The sequence below is a fragment of the Balaenoptera borealis genome (assembly GCF_965194805.1).
Source record: "Balaenoptera borealis genome assembly, chromosome: 1".
Classification (NCBI taxonomy): domain Eukaryota; kingdom Metazoa; phylum Chordata; class Mammalia; order Artiodactyla; family Balaenopteridae; genus Balaenoptera; species Balaenoptera borealis.
In genome coordinates this window covers 94,154,900-94,169,840 of record NC_138860.1, presented here as the reverse complement: position 1 = coordinate 94,169,840, position 14,941 = coordinate 94,154,900, and the positions used below count along the sequence as shown (strand labels likewise).

Genomic DNA, 14,941 nt, shown 5'->3' with positions numbered 1-14,941 from the left:
GCTAGCACTTGGACAAGGCTGACCCAGACTCTACAGCTAGCTTTGTCTCCTTCCCCCTCCAAGGAATAAATATGTGTGCGCAGTGGGAGGCTTGGAGGTGGGGGTTAGTTGGTTTAGGGTCCAAGGCACTTTGATATGTAGTTTCTCTTCCCTCCTTGGTTTCCTTGCTGGCATTGCTTGTTGTTTTGCCTATTTCCACTCCCAGTAGAGACTGGACGTCTCTTGCGTGGACGAGACTAATTGTGACAGAGAGAGTGTCGTCTTTGCTCTGTGCCCTTTGACACTTCATGCCTTGGACTCCAAGTCTTGGCCCTCTTCCATACAGGATAGAGAGGTTCACAGGCACAGAATGAAGACAGGGAGTGGGCAGAGGCCTGGGAAGGGAAGGGAGGAAGGAGGGAGTAAAATAACCAGGGCAAGAGAATTCCCTATAAAAGCCTAGAGGCAAGGAAGACAGTAGGAAGAGCACAGGGCTGGGTCTCATGAGACCAGGGTTGGGGTCCAGATTCACACAGACTCACTGAGCCACCCCAGACAAGTTGTGTGATTTCTCTGGTCTTAACTTGCTCATCTGTGGCAGCAGGACATTGGGCCAGATCATCTCTGAGGCCCTTTCCAGCTCTGACCTTCCCCGAGTCCACGAGAAAGCAGAGTCATAACACCGGGATACGCAGAAATTAGAAACCCTTCAGGGACTGCCCCAATTCTTCCAAGTCGGTTGCCGTTCTGGTCGTAGTTATACCCAGTGGCCCCAGTCTCTCTGGATTGCTGCTGATGTAGGGAACCCATTGCAATCCCTTCCTCCCAAATGAATCCTGCAGTTTGAATGTCCTTGATAGTGTCCAGAAGGGATGTTTGGCTGCTGCTTCCCTTGTGACCAAATAATCTCTCTCCAGGAGAAAAATGTCACCGTGAGTTATCAGGTGGTAGAAGCCGTAAGATAAGTGCATGCTCTGCACGGCAAGGTGGGGGAAGCACATAAAATGCACCAGTGTTGGAAGAATTGATTTTTGTTGATGCATGAGCTTGTTGCCTAATGATTTCCGGTTCATTCTCTTGTAAGGGAAAGATTGGATATTTATACCATTGAGATGCACAGCATACTAATGAAGGGCACGTGGGGCCAGGGCAGGGCAGTGCAGGCTGGCCCAGCCAGCTCGGAGCTATGGCAAGCTGCTGGCAGAGGAGGGAGGCAGAACAGGCCTGCGGTCTGGTTGCCAGCGGGAGCTGGGTTCTGCAGGCAGCTGGCCAGAGTGGGCAGTGGGGCTGTCCGGAAGCTAGGAATTTATCAAGGGTGAGAAGGGAACTGTCTCCACTGTTCTGAGCCTCTGGCAGTCTCTTAAGGCCATTTCTTCCGAAGCTGCAGGGAAGGACCTATTGTGAAAGGCTGAGTTTAGAAACAACTTAAAAGAGAACACCCAAGGCCAGCGGAGCCATTATTTACAGTCGGGTCAGAGCCCTGCGTGGACCAATTAACTTTGTTTTCCAGCCCCTCATGGGAAACCTTTAACCCCATGTACCCAAGAACGGCTACTGGTCCCACTTGGCCCAAGTGAGAGGGTGTGGAAGGTGCACATCCATCACCTCTGCTGAAGGGACAACCTGCAGGCCTGGAGCTCTCACCTGTGGTGCAGGGACCCTGTCGTCATTCTGGGATTCTATCCCCTCTCTCTCCTGAACGGACACGCTGCCTGTGGGATGGAGCTCGGACCCCACACCCCGCCTCTCCCCCTTTCTGGGTTCTTGATGGATTTTCAGCAACCCTTTGCTAGAGGAGCCTTGGCCCTTTGAGTAGTTCCCAGAAAAGTCAAGGTCACATTGGCTGCAGAACCTGGGGCCTGGCGGGTTGAGTCACGTTCTCAGGACCTGAGCTTTGAGCATAGAGGGACCCCTGGCGCACCCCCTTCCAACTTCCTCCTGGTCATTATAGGACATGAGCTTGGAGGGCGGGGCTGCAGGTCTTATTCTGGAGCAGGAAAAGCTGCTCCCGGCTTCGACATCCCTAACATCACATGGCATCCTTGCGGGAGGCAACCAACCAGGCCCTTCCCCTCCTCCCCTCTTCAGGGAGGAGAGCAGAGGAAAGAGCCCAGCCAGCTGTCCTCTGCAGTGGCAGGGGCTGAAGGAATAAACTGGGTGGGGGCAGGGACTGGACATTGTCGCCCCTCCCCCAGCCTGAGGGTGTGGGTGCAGGAGGAGAGCTCAGCATTCCAGACAATAATGAGTATAAGGAGGCCGGGCCCCGGGGAGTGTGTGGGTAAATGAACATTAGCAGAGACAAGCAGCTCCAGCTGAGCAGCAAGTAAACAAGAGAGGCCTGCAGCCCTGGAGTGACCCAGGGCTTCTGACTCGGGCAGTGGAGTCAGGCTGCCGGGAAGGGCACAGCCAGGGCTCGCGGGGGCCAGGCCGCTCAAAGAGCGGGCAGGGCTGGCCGGCTTCATACATGATTCAGAGCAGCTCTGGCTGGAGGGCTTGAGGAGCAGTCTTCACGGGTTCGGCGGGCAGCCCAGGCCCAGCCTCGCTTCCTTCACACCTCCTGGGGCTTCCATGTGACCCTGATCTGATCTCTTTTAGAAGGTTCTCTCTCTCTGCTTCTATCCTGGCTTGGTTCTGCTTGCAAGAGTCCAGACACTCGGGAATTCAAGGCAGAATTCTAGGGATACCTAGCCTTGCTGCAAATTCCTGATGCAACGTGCTGTCTTGGCCTGATCTGCTCTGCGTGAGCCGGGGCTGCTCACCCACTTCCCCCCATCTCCACCCCACCTTTTCCCCAAGTATGGCCCATACATGGAGCTAGCCTGCTGGCGCACTGCAAAACCAGCCTTCCTAGTCCTTGAAATCTTGTTTCCCTAAATGATACATAAATGTTAAAAAAGAGTACCCCTAAAATGATACAACCCATGTCCCAATCTTCCGCAAATGACCTCATCTCCAATGGGGCTCCACCAGACAGCTCTTGGCAAGGCTGATGCTGAACAAAATGGTCACGTCTCAGTCTGCGCCTTACTTGATCCATTGCAGCGTCTGATACACTTGATCCTTCCCTCTCTCATCCTGGACACACTGTCTTTGTTTCCTAGGACATTGCACTTTCCTGTTTTTCCTCCTATTTCACTGGCTGGGGGTTATCAGCCTCTTTTACTTCCTCGTGGTCCCCACATCTAAACATTAGAGTGTCCCAAAGCTCAGTCTTAGGTCTTTTCTCTAAATTTGGGATCTCAACTAGTCTCATGGCTTTTAACACCATCTATATGCTGACATCCCCTAAATTCAGTTGGTTAGCCAAGGCTTCTCTTTTGGACTCTACACAATTTTTTTTGGCCACGCAGCATACGGGATCTTAGTTCCCCAGCCAGGGATGATCAAACCCGTGCCCTCTGCAGTGGAAGTGCAGATTCTTAAACACTGGACCACCAGGGAAATCCCTGGATTCCACACTCTGTATCCAAGTTTCTATCCAACATCTCCAGTTGGATGTCCCAACGGTATCTCAACTACAACATGTTCAAACCCGAGCTCTTGATCTTCCTCCCCATATGGGTTCTTCCTCCAGAATTCCCCAACTCAATCAATGGCGACTCCCTCCTGAGTTACTCAGGCTGACAACCTTGATTTTTCTCTTTCTCTACACCCTAGACCCTGCACCCAATCTGTCAGCAAATACTGCTAGTTCTACTTTCAAAATGCATCCAGAATCAAGCACATCTTACATTTCTACCCCCCATCATTGTCCAAGCCACCATTGTCTCTTTTTCATGGCAATAGCCTCCCAACGGATTTCCCTGTCTTTGCCCCGGTTGTAGAGTCTATTCCCAACCCATCAACTACAGTGATGTTTTTAAACTTTTGACTGTGGAACTCCATGAACCTTTCCTGCCCCTTTACCTCTCTCACTTCATCTTTTATTCTCTCTCCTCCCCAGTCCCATTTCTGCTTCAGCCACACTGGACCCTTACGGTTCTTTGAACAAGCCAGGCGTCCTCCCACCTCAGGGTCTTTCCGTTTACCATTCTCTCACCTGGACCTCTCTTCTTCCAGATATATGCATGGCTCTCTCCCTCTTGTCTTTCAGGCCTACTCTGATGGCCTCCTCTTGGGGATGTCTCCCCGCCTACCCTGTTGTACCCTGCAATCCTCTCCTCCAGCCACCCTCCCAACCCCAATACCTCACCCCCCACTTCCCGGCTTTATTTTCTCCAGGCCACTTACCACTCTCAGCCACACTATTTATCTCACATACTCATTGTCTCCCCCACAGGAGTGTAAGCTTCATTTACCACTGCATCCCCAGTGTCTAAGACGGTGCTTGGTACCCCACAGATGCTGGAACACATCACTGCTGGTTGCCTAGTTCCCGAACTATCCCTCCTTTGCCTTCCTCAGTTCTCTTCTTTTCTCTTGGATCTCGCCCTGCTTGGTACGCTTTTCTGGCCCCTGTCCTTCTTCTTCTTGACTGCGGCTGTTCCCCAAACTCAGTTCTTGTTCTCAAATTCTCCTTCCACCATCTGCATCTCCCATTCCACTCCCTCACTCTCCCAGCTTCAGCAATCACCTCTATATTCCCCTTTTCCCATTTCATGCAACTTAAATAATTGTGTCCTTTGGATTACATTTTGACTTGCTCCGAAAGCTCCACTCAACTGTAAGCTCCTTAAAAGCAAGGACTGTATTTGTCCTTCAATACCCAGTGTTCTTGGACCCAGATAAGTTCTTTAAGAGATCACTGAAGACATGTTGAGTGGATGAAGGTTCATTATGCTTCCCTCTTGCTCCTGCCCCTCTCCTAGCCAGGATAGAACTGGGAGCCTAAGATCCAAGGTGGGTACTTTGAAGGCATTGCATCAAGCTGCTGGTCAATGAGTGTCTGGGAGGTTTCATCCCAGGTGATTGACTGAGTCACAGTGAATCAATTGTGCAGATTCTTTGGCTCTACTTGAAAAGGCCTTTTGTAAGCTACCCTTGGATCACACTGGACTTGAGTATGTGGGTGTGAGAAAAGGATGCAACTAACTCTTTTCTGGCAAGAAAGGCAATTTCATTCCAGGAGGCCAGCTTTCCATCAGCATGCTGGGACCTGTGTGTCCCCTGGGATGGTGGAGGTGCTTTCCTGACTCCCCACTAGACTGTGAGGCTTTGAGGACTGGACTGAGTTGAAGTTATTGTATCCCCTGTGCTAGCCTGGTGCCTGGTACACGGTGATTACACCACAAGTAGTTACTGCACAAAGAAAAGAAACCCATTGTATTCCAGAGAAGTTCTTTCTAGATCCCTCCCCCAATCCAAAGAAAATAGAGAAACACACTCCCTTCCCTCTGACCCTCCCTCTTTCAACACTCTCTTGCTTCACTGCCATCAAAGCCTGGCCTAAAACTTTCTTTTTCTAGAAGCTTTCCCAGCCCCATCTCATCTGACTCTGATTTCTTTTCTCCATCTCTCCTCAACACTTCTGCACATGACTTGCAGTGCAGCAGGTTGCATGATTTGGTTGTGAGCATGCTGAATTGCTCTGTCCCCGAGCGTGTGCCCTGTGTGCGAGGGCGTTGAGGGGTTTGGGGGTCACTGGGCATGCTCCACACTTCCCAGTAGCTTGGTCAGAGGTAGGGCTTTTTCTTTGCCGTCCTTTCCACAGCCCAGCCCAGCTTCTGTATCCAACACATGCTCAGTGATCAAACTGACAGCACATAGCTGACACTCAATACATGTTTGTTGAACGAAAGAGGAATGAACGTCAAACTCAGTGCCACAGGAAGAACACTGGGGTGATGGTCACGGAATCCAAGTGTCAGCACAAAAGCTGCCCCCTGAAACGAGAGGAATGATCCAGGCCACAAAAAGAAAATCAAACCAGTCACTCTTCCGGATCCCCTGACGAGATGCACAGTTTCGGGGTCTATCTTCTGTCCAAGGAGCAATGTAATCACACGCACTCCCCTCTAGTCATGCAAGGATGTGGGCTCTGTTGAAGACCTGGACTTGAGTCTTGCCTCTCTACCACCTTCTGTCTGGGTGACACTGGGTGTCACTTAACCTGGAACCTTCGTTTCTTTACTTACATACAGGGCACAATAATAAGGCTTATGGTGAGGATGAAATGGGATAAAGTTGGTTGTGCTCTTGGTTCCCGGTAGGAGCTCAAATAATAACCTGCATATTAATAACCAGTAAATGGGGGACCTGAAAGGTGGGGAGGGTGCTGAGCCTGTTTGCAGGACTGTGCCTCGTGGGAAAAGGAGGAAGGAAGCTTGCTGGTGGGGACTTGCTTGTGGCAGGAACTCCCTGGAGGACATTTCCGAGGGGCTTAAAGAGAGGACTGATTCTGCCTGACATTGAAAGGAGGAGGCTGTGTCTGGAAGTTCTGCCCTGTGGCCTATCAGCCTGGGGTTTAGGCCTCTACTAGGGAGACCACACTTCCAGGGACTGGGTATCTCTGCTCTGAAAGCAAGAGAGCCAACCACTTCTCTATAGGGGAAGCTGAGAGTCTCAGAACCTCATAACTTGGAAACTGGTTTCTGAGAAAACCACAGCTCAGAGAGGGCAAATCACTTTTCCAAGGTCACACAGAGAACACATGATAGGACAAGAAGTAAAAGAGAGAAATAAATAAAACAGGAATAATAACAACCAACAACCTGTCGGAATAGGTGGTCTGGAAAAAAGTGGGGGATCAGGCCTGGGAGTGGTACAAATAGTGACCCACAGGCCGAGTTAGAAGGAAAGGCACTGTAAGAATGGGGCTCAGGAGGCTGCTCTGTGACAGTGCTGCCCTAGGCATCTTGTGCATTTTATTTAATTTACTACATAGAATACCGCTATGAGGTATGTACCATCATTATCCCCATTTTACTGAGGTAGAAACTGAGGCATGGTTTCGACAATGTCCCCAAGGTCTCAAAGCTAGAAAGTGCAGAAGCTAGAATGCAGCACAGGTTTGGCTGGTATCAAAGCCTGAGCTCTTTGTACACAGCTCTGCTCGTTCCCAGGCTAGAAAAGAGACTGTTCTACCGCATAAGGCCCCCCTCCTCCCTGCAGACTCTGAGTCCAGGCTCCCTGGAATTATACAGAGCACTCCATCACCCCCAAAACACACACACACATACCTGCACACACACACACACACACACTCATTCTGACCTGGCGGGGACCTGCTAAGGCAGGAAGTTGGCCAAGTCCATTAAAGCCACCGAGCACAACACATATTTATGGCCCCAATTACAGCCTCCGTGAAGGAGCTGGAATGGCAACAGGAATACTTGTGTGCCCTGGGGTCTGAGGCCTCTGCAGCAATAACTACAAGATTACAGAGATGTTAGCAAACGCTGGTGATGGCGGCTCTATTTTAATGATAAATCTACAGCTTCACACAGAAATAATGAGACTGGGGGCTGGAGAAGGGGGAAGGGAAGAGCAGAATGATTTCAGCCCATCAAAGTTCTGTGTGGAGAGAAAATGGCAAACCACAGGGAATGCCCGGGAGACCCCCAGAGGACCTTAGTCAAGCCAGGCAAGAGGTGGGAGCCTCAGTGGCAGACCTGCCCATGCCTGAGCTTCTTGATTCCAGGGAACAGCAGAGACCTCTGACTGTCCTAGCACGTCTTGTTTGCCTGTTTCTCACCCTCCGGTGGGGTGTATGTTAGCTCCGTTACAGCCTAGGCTTCCATCCAGAACAACCTGGGGATGCTGAGGGGAGTGGCCCTTGGGGCTTAAGATGTGCAATTAACAAAGGGCTAGCCTCCCCAGATGAACGCCTCCCGTTCACTAGCCTTGAAGCTCCATGTTCAGTGGTTGTAAGAAAACAGCACAAATGCTCCAGGCTTTGCTACTTCAGACCATCTTGGGCACTGGGGCAGGGGCCAAAACAAGGAACCTGCCTGGTTCCACCTTCCAGGGCTGCACCTGATTCTCCCATACAAGTGTGAGGAGCACCAGGGGGACAGCATTCATGGACTCCTGTGACATCAGAGCAGCCTCCCGAGCCCATTCTCACAGGGCCTCTCCTTCTACCCAGGCTATTGGTCACTGACCCTCCACTTCAGTCCAAACTATGGGTCCCTGACCCTCTACTTCAGTCCAGGCTGGTTAATCTCTTTGCTACTCCAGACATAAACCATCTACCCGAACCACCTCTCTGAAGGAATGCACAGCCCAGGTCTCTCCCCACCATGCCTGGCTCTACTCACTTTCAAAATACTACTTGACTTTCTCCTCCAGGAAGCCTTCCCAGGTTAACTGCACCCAAATCCCATTGCTTCTTTAATAATCCTTTCCTTGTGCACCAACACATAATTTTGTTTGAATTAACTAAGCCGTCCGTCGTTCAACAAGAACGTGCTGAGTTCTTACGTTTGCATAAAATGACACGCTCAGCCCTGAGGGAAAATACAAGAGACAGTCAAATGTGGGACACAAGCCATTCCTGAGCCACTGGGGACTCTGCAAGACAGAATATGACTCGGTGTATAAATGAGGGACCCAGAGAATAAATCCAGAGGAGTGATTGCTGTGAGAGCAGAAGGACTTCGGGGAAGCTTTGAAAGGTGGATTGGTTTGGGCCACGCAGAGAGGTGGGGGAAAAGCCTGTGTGCCAGAGGAAACCTTGGGAGCAAAGGCAAGAGGCAGAAATGCTGGACGTGTTCAGCGACCAGCCTGCAGGCCGGAGGAGCTGGGGACCAAAATGCAGCTCTAGGAATGAAATCTGGCAGGAATCTGGCACGCAGGAAAGATGGGAGCCGGCTGTGCTCATGTGCACCGCGCCCCACGATGCTGGCTGCAGGATTTCATGTACACTGAGTGCTCAATCATTCCCCGTTACTAGGGCTTGGGCCTCTCTGGCCTCAAAATAATTACAATTTTAGAGTAAGCACAGGTGAAAGCACCAGCCTTTTATTTCCTTTTCCTTTCCTTTGTCTGATTCCTCACCCCCCAGGATAAAGAGCCCGCCCCTGAGAGCTGGCCTGCTGGAGAGGCTGTGGATGGGAGGGCCCCAGGGGCCTCACCAGGCAGAACATTCAGTGCAGACAGACTGCGAGCAAGACAGGCAGCGTGAGCAAGTCACCCGATCTTCTGCTTCAGAAACTCCTGGACCCAGGCTCCTCCTGCTTTTGACTAGAATGCTCCCCTTTCCTTTTCGCCTATCAAGTTGTATATACCAGTCCCTCCCTACCCACCTGAGTTCTCCTTCCCCACCCAGGAAAACTTCCCTGGCTGTCCTAACTCTCAGATCTTACAACCTCACAGTATTTGCTACTTTGCATCACTAGCTACTGCATTAAAGTTCTGTGGGTCAAAGAGGCTGTCTTCTATCCCAGCCCCCCTTGCTCCCCAGTGCCTGGCACAGTCCTGCTTAGGAGGAGATGGAGGAGGGCTATAGTGGTACTGACTGAGGATGATGAGGATGGCAATGATTTGTCCAGCTCCTTTTGGACGATCTGCCTTTTTCTGAAGCTGGGCTGAGGACGGGGTGTGGGACAAGTGCAGGGACAGCCACGGAATTCTAGGATGTAGGAAGTTAGCATTCAGGTGAGGGGCATCCTCGGGCACGGACCGCATGCTCCAGGACTAGGGCTTCCATCGGGCCCGGATCTCAAGTTACAGGAAAGGGAGGTCTCTGGAGAGGAGAAGGGGGGCTCCTCAGAGGGTTGAGTTGAGCCCTGCTTCCCACAGCCCCTGGTCCTCACACCTACCTCTCTCTGAGCACTTGGGCCTCAGCCTCAGTATGGGGGGGACTGAGCCGCTTTTCTCTACCTGTACAGTCACGATAATGAAGCTGCTGCCTTACGAGACCACAAGGGAAGAGCTGCACCAGATGTAAGCTTCAGAGTGATTTATAAAGCGGAGCTCTTGGGCTTCAGGCTGGCACACAGCTGCTGTTCCAGCCCGCCCCGTCTGCCCGCCCTGTCTGCCGGCCCCGCTGCTTGTGCTGTTCTTGGGGATGACATTTCGGGAAAGCAAAAGTAGGGGAGGCACTGAGACATCGGACTGGGCTGTCCCAGAGACCTTCCCTGGAGCAGAAACGGAGCCCACCAAGCTTTCTCTCTTTGAACAAATCTATTCTTATCCTTTTCCCGCCAGAGTGGGGCTGATTCTCCCAGCCTCTCTCCTTACAAGTTCAGCCCATAGATATTGAGTATTGATTGTCCAAAGGGAGGGTCTGCACCCAGAGAAAGAGTGCAAGAAATATCCCAGGAGACACTCAACCAGTTAGCGTTCAAGACACCAGACACAAGGCCATTGGTGTTTGGTGGCAACACCCTTGCAGGGCCCTCAGCTGCCTGGCTGGGCTCAGAGAGAGGCATGCCACCTACATCTGTGGGATGCAATTACACAGCTTCCTCAACAGCCACCCAGGGGACTGGAGAACACTGTCTACACTGGACCAAAGGGCTCTGGAGATGCCCTCTTAACTCTCTGTGCCAAACCTGTCCTCCCTCTTAAAAGCCAGCTTGAGCCCCAGCTCCTTGACACTGTCATGGTTAATTCCAGTTGATCATGAACAGCCAAGCATCCCCTTCCCCCATGTGTGGATTAGCCAGGTCTCCCTTCAAGCCCTCCCCACCAACTCCAACTCCCAGACTGGCCCAGGCAGGCAGGGCCTAAGAGCAGGGGCTCTGCTGCATGGTAGTCACTAGTGCTGGTCGTTAAGTACTTCCAGTGCCCCTTCTGGACACGTGGTAGGATTGCTTTGCTCGGCCCCCTTGATAGTAGGAGTTGCATGTGTCTTGCTTTGGCTAATGAAATATGAGTGAGAGTGACATGTGCCACTTCTGCATGGAAGCTTTAAGAACTAGCACATGATGTGCCACATCTTCTTCCTCCTCAGGTGGTAACTATGGGGGCACAGGTCAAAACGGAGCCTCTGTTGGCTTGGATCCCTGAGTAACAAGGAAGAAAGGCCAAGCTGCAAAGCACACGTAACATGAACGAGAACTAAACTTTGGCTGCTTTAAGCTACCAAATCCTAGGATCATTTGTGGCTATGGCATAACCTGGTTTATCCCAATTAACACAGCCTGTTCTTGATTGCTTGTACCGAGCTTCCAGTACACACCAATGCCCTTGGCTCACACTGCTGTCTGAGTCAGTCTGTGGGCCTGGCCCGATCCTTACCCATGATTAAAGACATATATTCTTTTATAGGTGGTAGACCTGAGGCCTGGCAGGTAGAGAGAACCACTACAGAACATGCGATCAGAAGCCATAGATATCAGTTCCCTTCCCTTCCCACCCACATGGGGGCTCTGCTCCCTGCCCCGCCCCCCCCCCAACGTGGACCCCAGGACAAGGACTTCCCCAGAGTGGGCTGGGCTATTAGTCAGAGTCCCCTTCGTATCCTGAAGGGCAGAGGCCCATTTGTCTCTAGGGGTGAGGAGGATGCGGGACACATCCCAGTCAAATCCAGAACTGCAAATCCTCAAGAAGCCCAGGGAGCAGGGCGGTACTCACACTGGTTGCGTACTGGATGTCCTTCCAGATGGAGGTTTCCTGGGACAGGTCAGAGGCCTCAAAGAGGTTGTCCAGGATGACCTCCCCGATCATGTCATGGCGGGAGAAGCGGTCAAAGTCGAAGACACTGAGATGCAGCTTGCGGTCGGCCAGCTCCTCATAGGGCACGGGGAAGTGAAAGTTCTCATCGAAGGTGGGGTTCAGGGTCTTGCGGTGCACCCGTGTCTGCAGCTTGCATTTGCGATCAGGCAAGAGGTAGATCTTGACGTAAGGGTCAGAGCTGCCACAAAAGTCCTTGGCGGGGAGGTCGAAGGCCTTCAGGATGTGCACGATCAAGGTCTCATTCTCATAGTCGTAGCGCAGGCTGAAGTTGATCTTCCCGCAGGTCTTGGCCTCGGTTTTGGCCTCGTCCCCATCCACTGACTTCTGCTTGTAGAGCTCGGGCTTGATGCGGCCAATGCTGGTGGGCTGCTCCGCCGCAGGGGGCAGCTCATTGCCGTAGTCCACGCTGGAGACATGCATCTGCCGTGGCAGGTGGCGCTTGAAGGACGTGTGCCTGGCGGAGGGCAGGAGGGGGTGAGAGAGTGAGGTGGGGGAAGGGGTGGGGGAATGCAGGCAGGCATGGCTGGGGGCCCTGGCTCATCCTACCCCTTGTGAGGCCCCCTTTTCCTCCTGCTAGTTGACCCCCTTTCCCTCTGCACACACTTGGTGTGCATGACTTAATACATGAAAAGTAGTTGGAATGGGGCCTGGTACATAACAAGCTTCAGTAAGTGTTAGCCATTGTGATCATTATCATTTTTCCTGCTTTACTGCTCCCTGCTTTCTAGGTTTCTTTCCTGGTAGGCACAACTCTGGTTCCCCCATTAAACCACAAGCTCCCTGACTGAGAAGGACCATCCTTGCCCACCCTCCACGTGGCATTCCTTCATCACCACCACTACCATCCCCACCACCATAGTTAACATTTATTGTGCTTTGGAGTCAGACTGCATAGGTTAATTTGGGCTCTGCCACTTTCTAGCTGTATGACCTGGAGCAAGTTATTTAACCTCTCTGTGTTATAAAATGAGAATAATAAAAGTAGCAATTGCATAGGATTGCTGTGGGGGTGAAATGAACAAATACAATAAAGTGCTTAGAACAGGGCCAGGTATATACTAAGCTCTTATTATCACATGGATTCTTTCACTGGCTCCTCACGGATACCCTTACGAGAGTCATTAGCCCTATTTTACAGCTGGGAAAAGTGAGGCTCAGGATAGGTGAGCAACTTGCCTGCGGTCAAACAACAAACTCTGTAAACGTGACCCAGCACTTCCATCATTTCTGGCTTTCAATCTGAAGACCAGGCCTGCTTCCCTTTGGCTGGTCCCCTGGGAGTCTGGACCCAGGAATCCACAGGAGCCCCAAGTTTTTAATAAATACAATGCCTTCTACCTGCACATACCACATCATTTAAAAGTGTTTCTGAATTTGGAGTAGGTTTTTGTCATTATGTGGTGGTTATTTTTTGTTGTCATTTTGTTTTTTTCAGTTAAAGAATGCCATGTATACAGTTGCTGTCATACGGGGAACGCTGTCAAAAGCTATCCTCGTTCTCAAAATGTTAGGAATCTCTTGCTTTATCTCCCACGCACTGCAGCCTCCATCTAGGAGGCTGTATTGACATAAACACATCATGAACTTTTATGCCTCTGCGCCTTTGCATATTCTCTTCCCTCAGCCTGAAGTCTTTCCTTCCCTCCGGACAAGCCAACACCTCCCACCTGCACGCATCCCAGGGCTTACCACCTGCACAGCACCCCACCTCAGAGGTTCCCCTCTCCTGAAGTCTCTCCTGGCGCCCACCTCCGAGTTGATCACCCACCAAGGAGCACATCATCTGACATATTCTCCAACCAGAATATGCACGTGATTATTTCTGGTCTCTGATCCTCACAGGCTGGAATCTCATTAATGTACCGGATCCAGGAATGTGGAGGTAGGGAAGGGAGGGGTCCACCCCTCACCTGGTGGATGACGCTGGCTCTGTGGTCTGTCGCTGCAGCCGTGTGTGACGCATGATGTGCTCTTTGACCGACCTCTGCACCTCGGCGGGGATATCTGGGGACGTGTGGCTGATCTTCACGGCCGCCTCTAGGAAGCCCAGGGTGTTGGGGTCTTTCAGCTTGTCCGCCATGTTGCCTCTGGGGCTGGGGCTCTGGAGGGCCGCCGGGGAGGGGTTAGCAGAGGAGGGGCTGGAGGCCTCCTTGTTCCTCCAGGTCATCCAGCACAGCTTCCAAAAGAGAAAGAGAAAAACTGCCACCAGGGCCACGCCACACACAATAACTACCACTGTGAGGAGGCTGACAGAGGTGCCTGCCCTCAGCCAGGCAGGGAGGGACAGAGACAGACACAGGAGGGGAGAAGCAGGGAAGGGTGTTCAAAGAGGGGCCACACGGAAGGGACAGAGACGGAAGAAGAGAAAAGAGTGGTCATGAGAAGTCTGCCCAGGTAGAGGAGGGATGGTCGTAGGGTTGATTCTCCATATCCACCTTGTGAAATATCTGCAGCCTCGGGTTCACCTCGGTCTGATTTCTCCAGCTTTGCCCCTCCCCCCACCGCCAGCTTGGGGAGCACCTGGGTTGCCTCCCCTCCCCATGGGCACGTGTATGGGGAAGGGAACGTAATTTAAATAGCAGCCTAAGCAAATGTGCAAATTCGTGAAGCGTTCACATTTGGATGCTGTTTGAATTTCTATTAGAGCTGTTACTATGGCCAGACTTACAGCAGAGTCGGTTTTGCGGACAGCTCTCTTCCTCCACAGGCTGTGAGGCCTTGGGGATCCCAGGCTGGGCTACCTCATGCCCTTCCCTTACCCCGCGCCTGCCAAGCCCACAGCAGGAGCTAATATATAGTGAGTAGGTTGACTTGAAGTGAATGAGATCGGGCATAATCTCCTCGAGGCGGGGGATTAGGTCTAATGGTTCTGCTGTACTCCCGGAACTCTGCACATAGTAGGCTCAATAAATACTTGTATTAAGTTGAAATCTGATCCACACAGTTGACTTCAAAGCTAAATACAGATGATTCCGATAGCTGTCCTTTCCCCCCATTCCTGTGGCTATGTGAGAGCTTTGCTGTAAAACTGGTATTTTTGAATGTCGTGATTCGTTCAGAGACAGGCATTCACTGTCCCACCCCCAGCCCACCTCTGCCCCCAGTAGGATGCCCAATACCCCAGGAGAGCTGTGAAGGATGCCTCCCTCTGGGAGAAATTATTAAGCAGGCTTCCCACCCCACCTTTAGGAAGGAAGCTTTGAGCCCAAGGCCTCTTCTTACTCTGAGATGTCAGAGGCCTTGAACCAATGACGTGATTGCACAAAGGTCACTTGTAGACAAGCCCGCAGAGGAGGCTCGTTTGGCTTACGTGATAATTGAAAAATTGAGCAATTCCATCATCACTATTGTCATCATCACACCAGATTCCTGGCTTCTCTGGAAAAGGCCTGAGGACTTG

At 51.7% G+C, this 14,941-nt stretch overlaps 1 protein-coding gene across 11 annotated transcripts in view; it reads right to left on the bottom strand.

The window, feature by feature from the left end:
* SYT6 (synaptotagmin 6) overlaps window positions 1-14,941 on the bottom strand; it is a 68,555-nt gene that overhangs the window by 34,192 nt on the left and 19,422 nt on the right. For 6 of the 11 annotated variants that reach the window (XR_014244798.1, XR_014244799.1, XM_082392520.1 and 3 more), the window contains exons 2-3: window positions 13,452-13,717; window positions 11,440-11,995 (exon numbers count right to left, since the gene is read on the bottom strand). Coding sequence is in view for 7 of the 11 variants with exons in the window: in XM_082392520.1 (XP_082248646.1) it covers window positions 11,440-11,995; window positions 13,452-13,708 (813 nt within the window). In the remaining 4 variants the exon portion in view is untranslated. Of the gene's footprint in view, window positions 1-11,439; window positions 11,996-13,451; window positions 13,801-14,941 lie in introns of all 11 variants that reach the window. The other 5 variants (XR_014244796.1, XR_014244797.1, XM_082392518.1 and 2 more) reach the window with 1 other exon arrangement.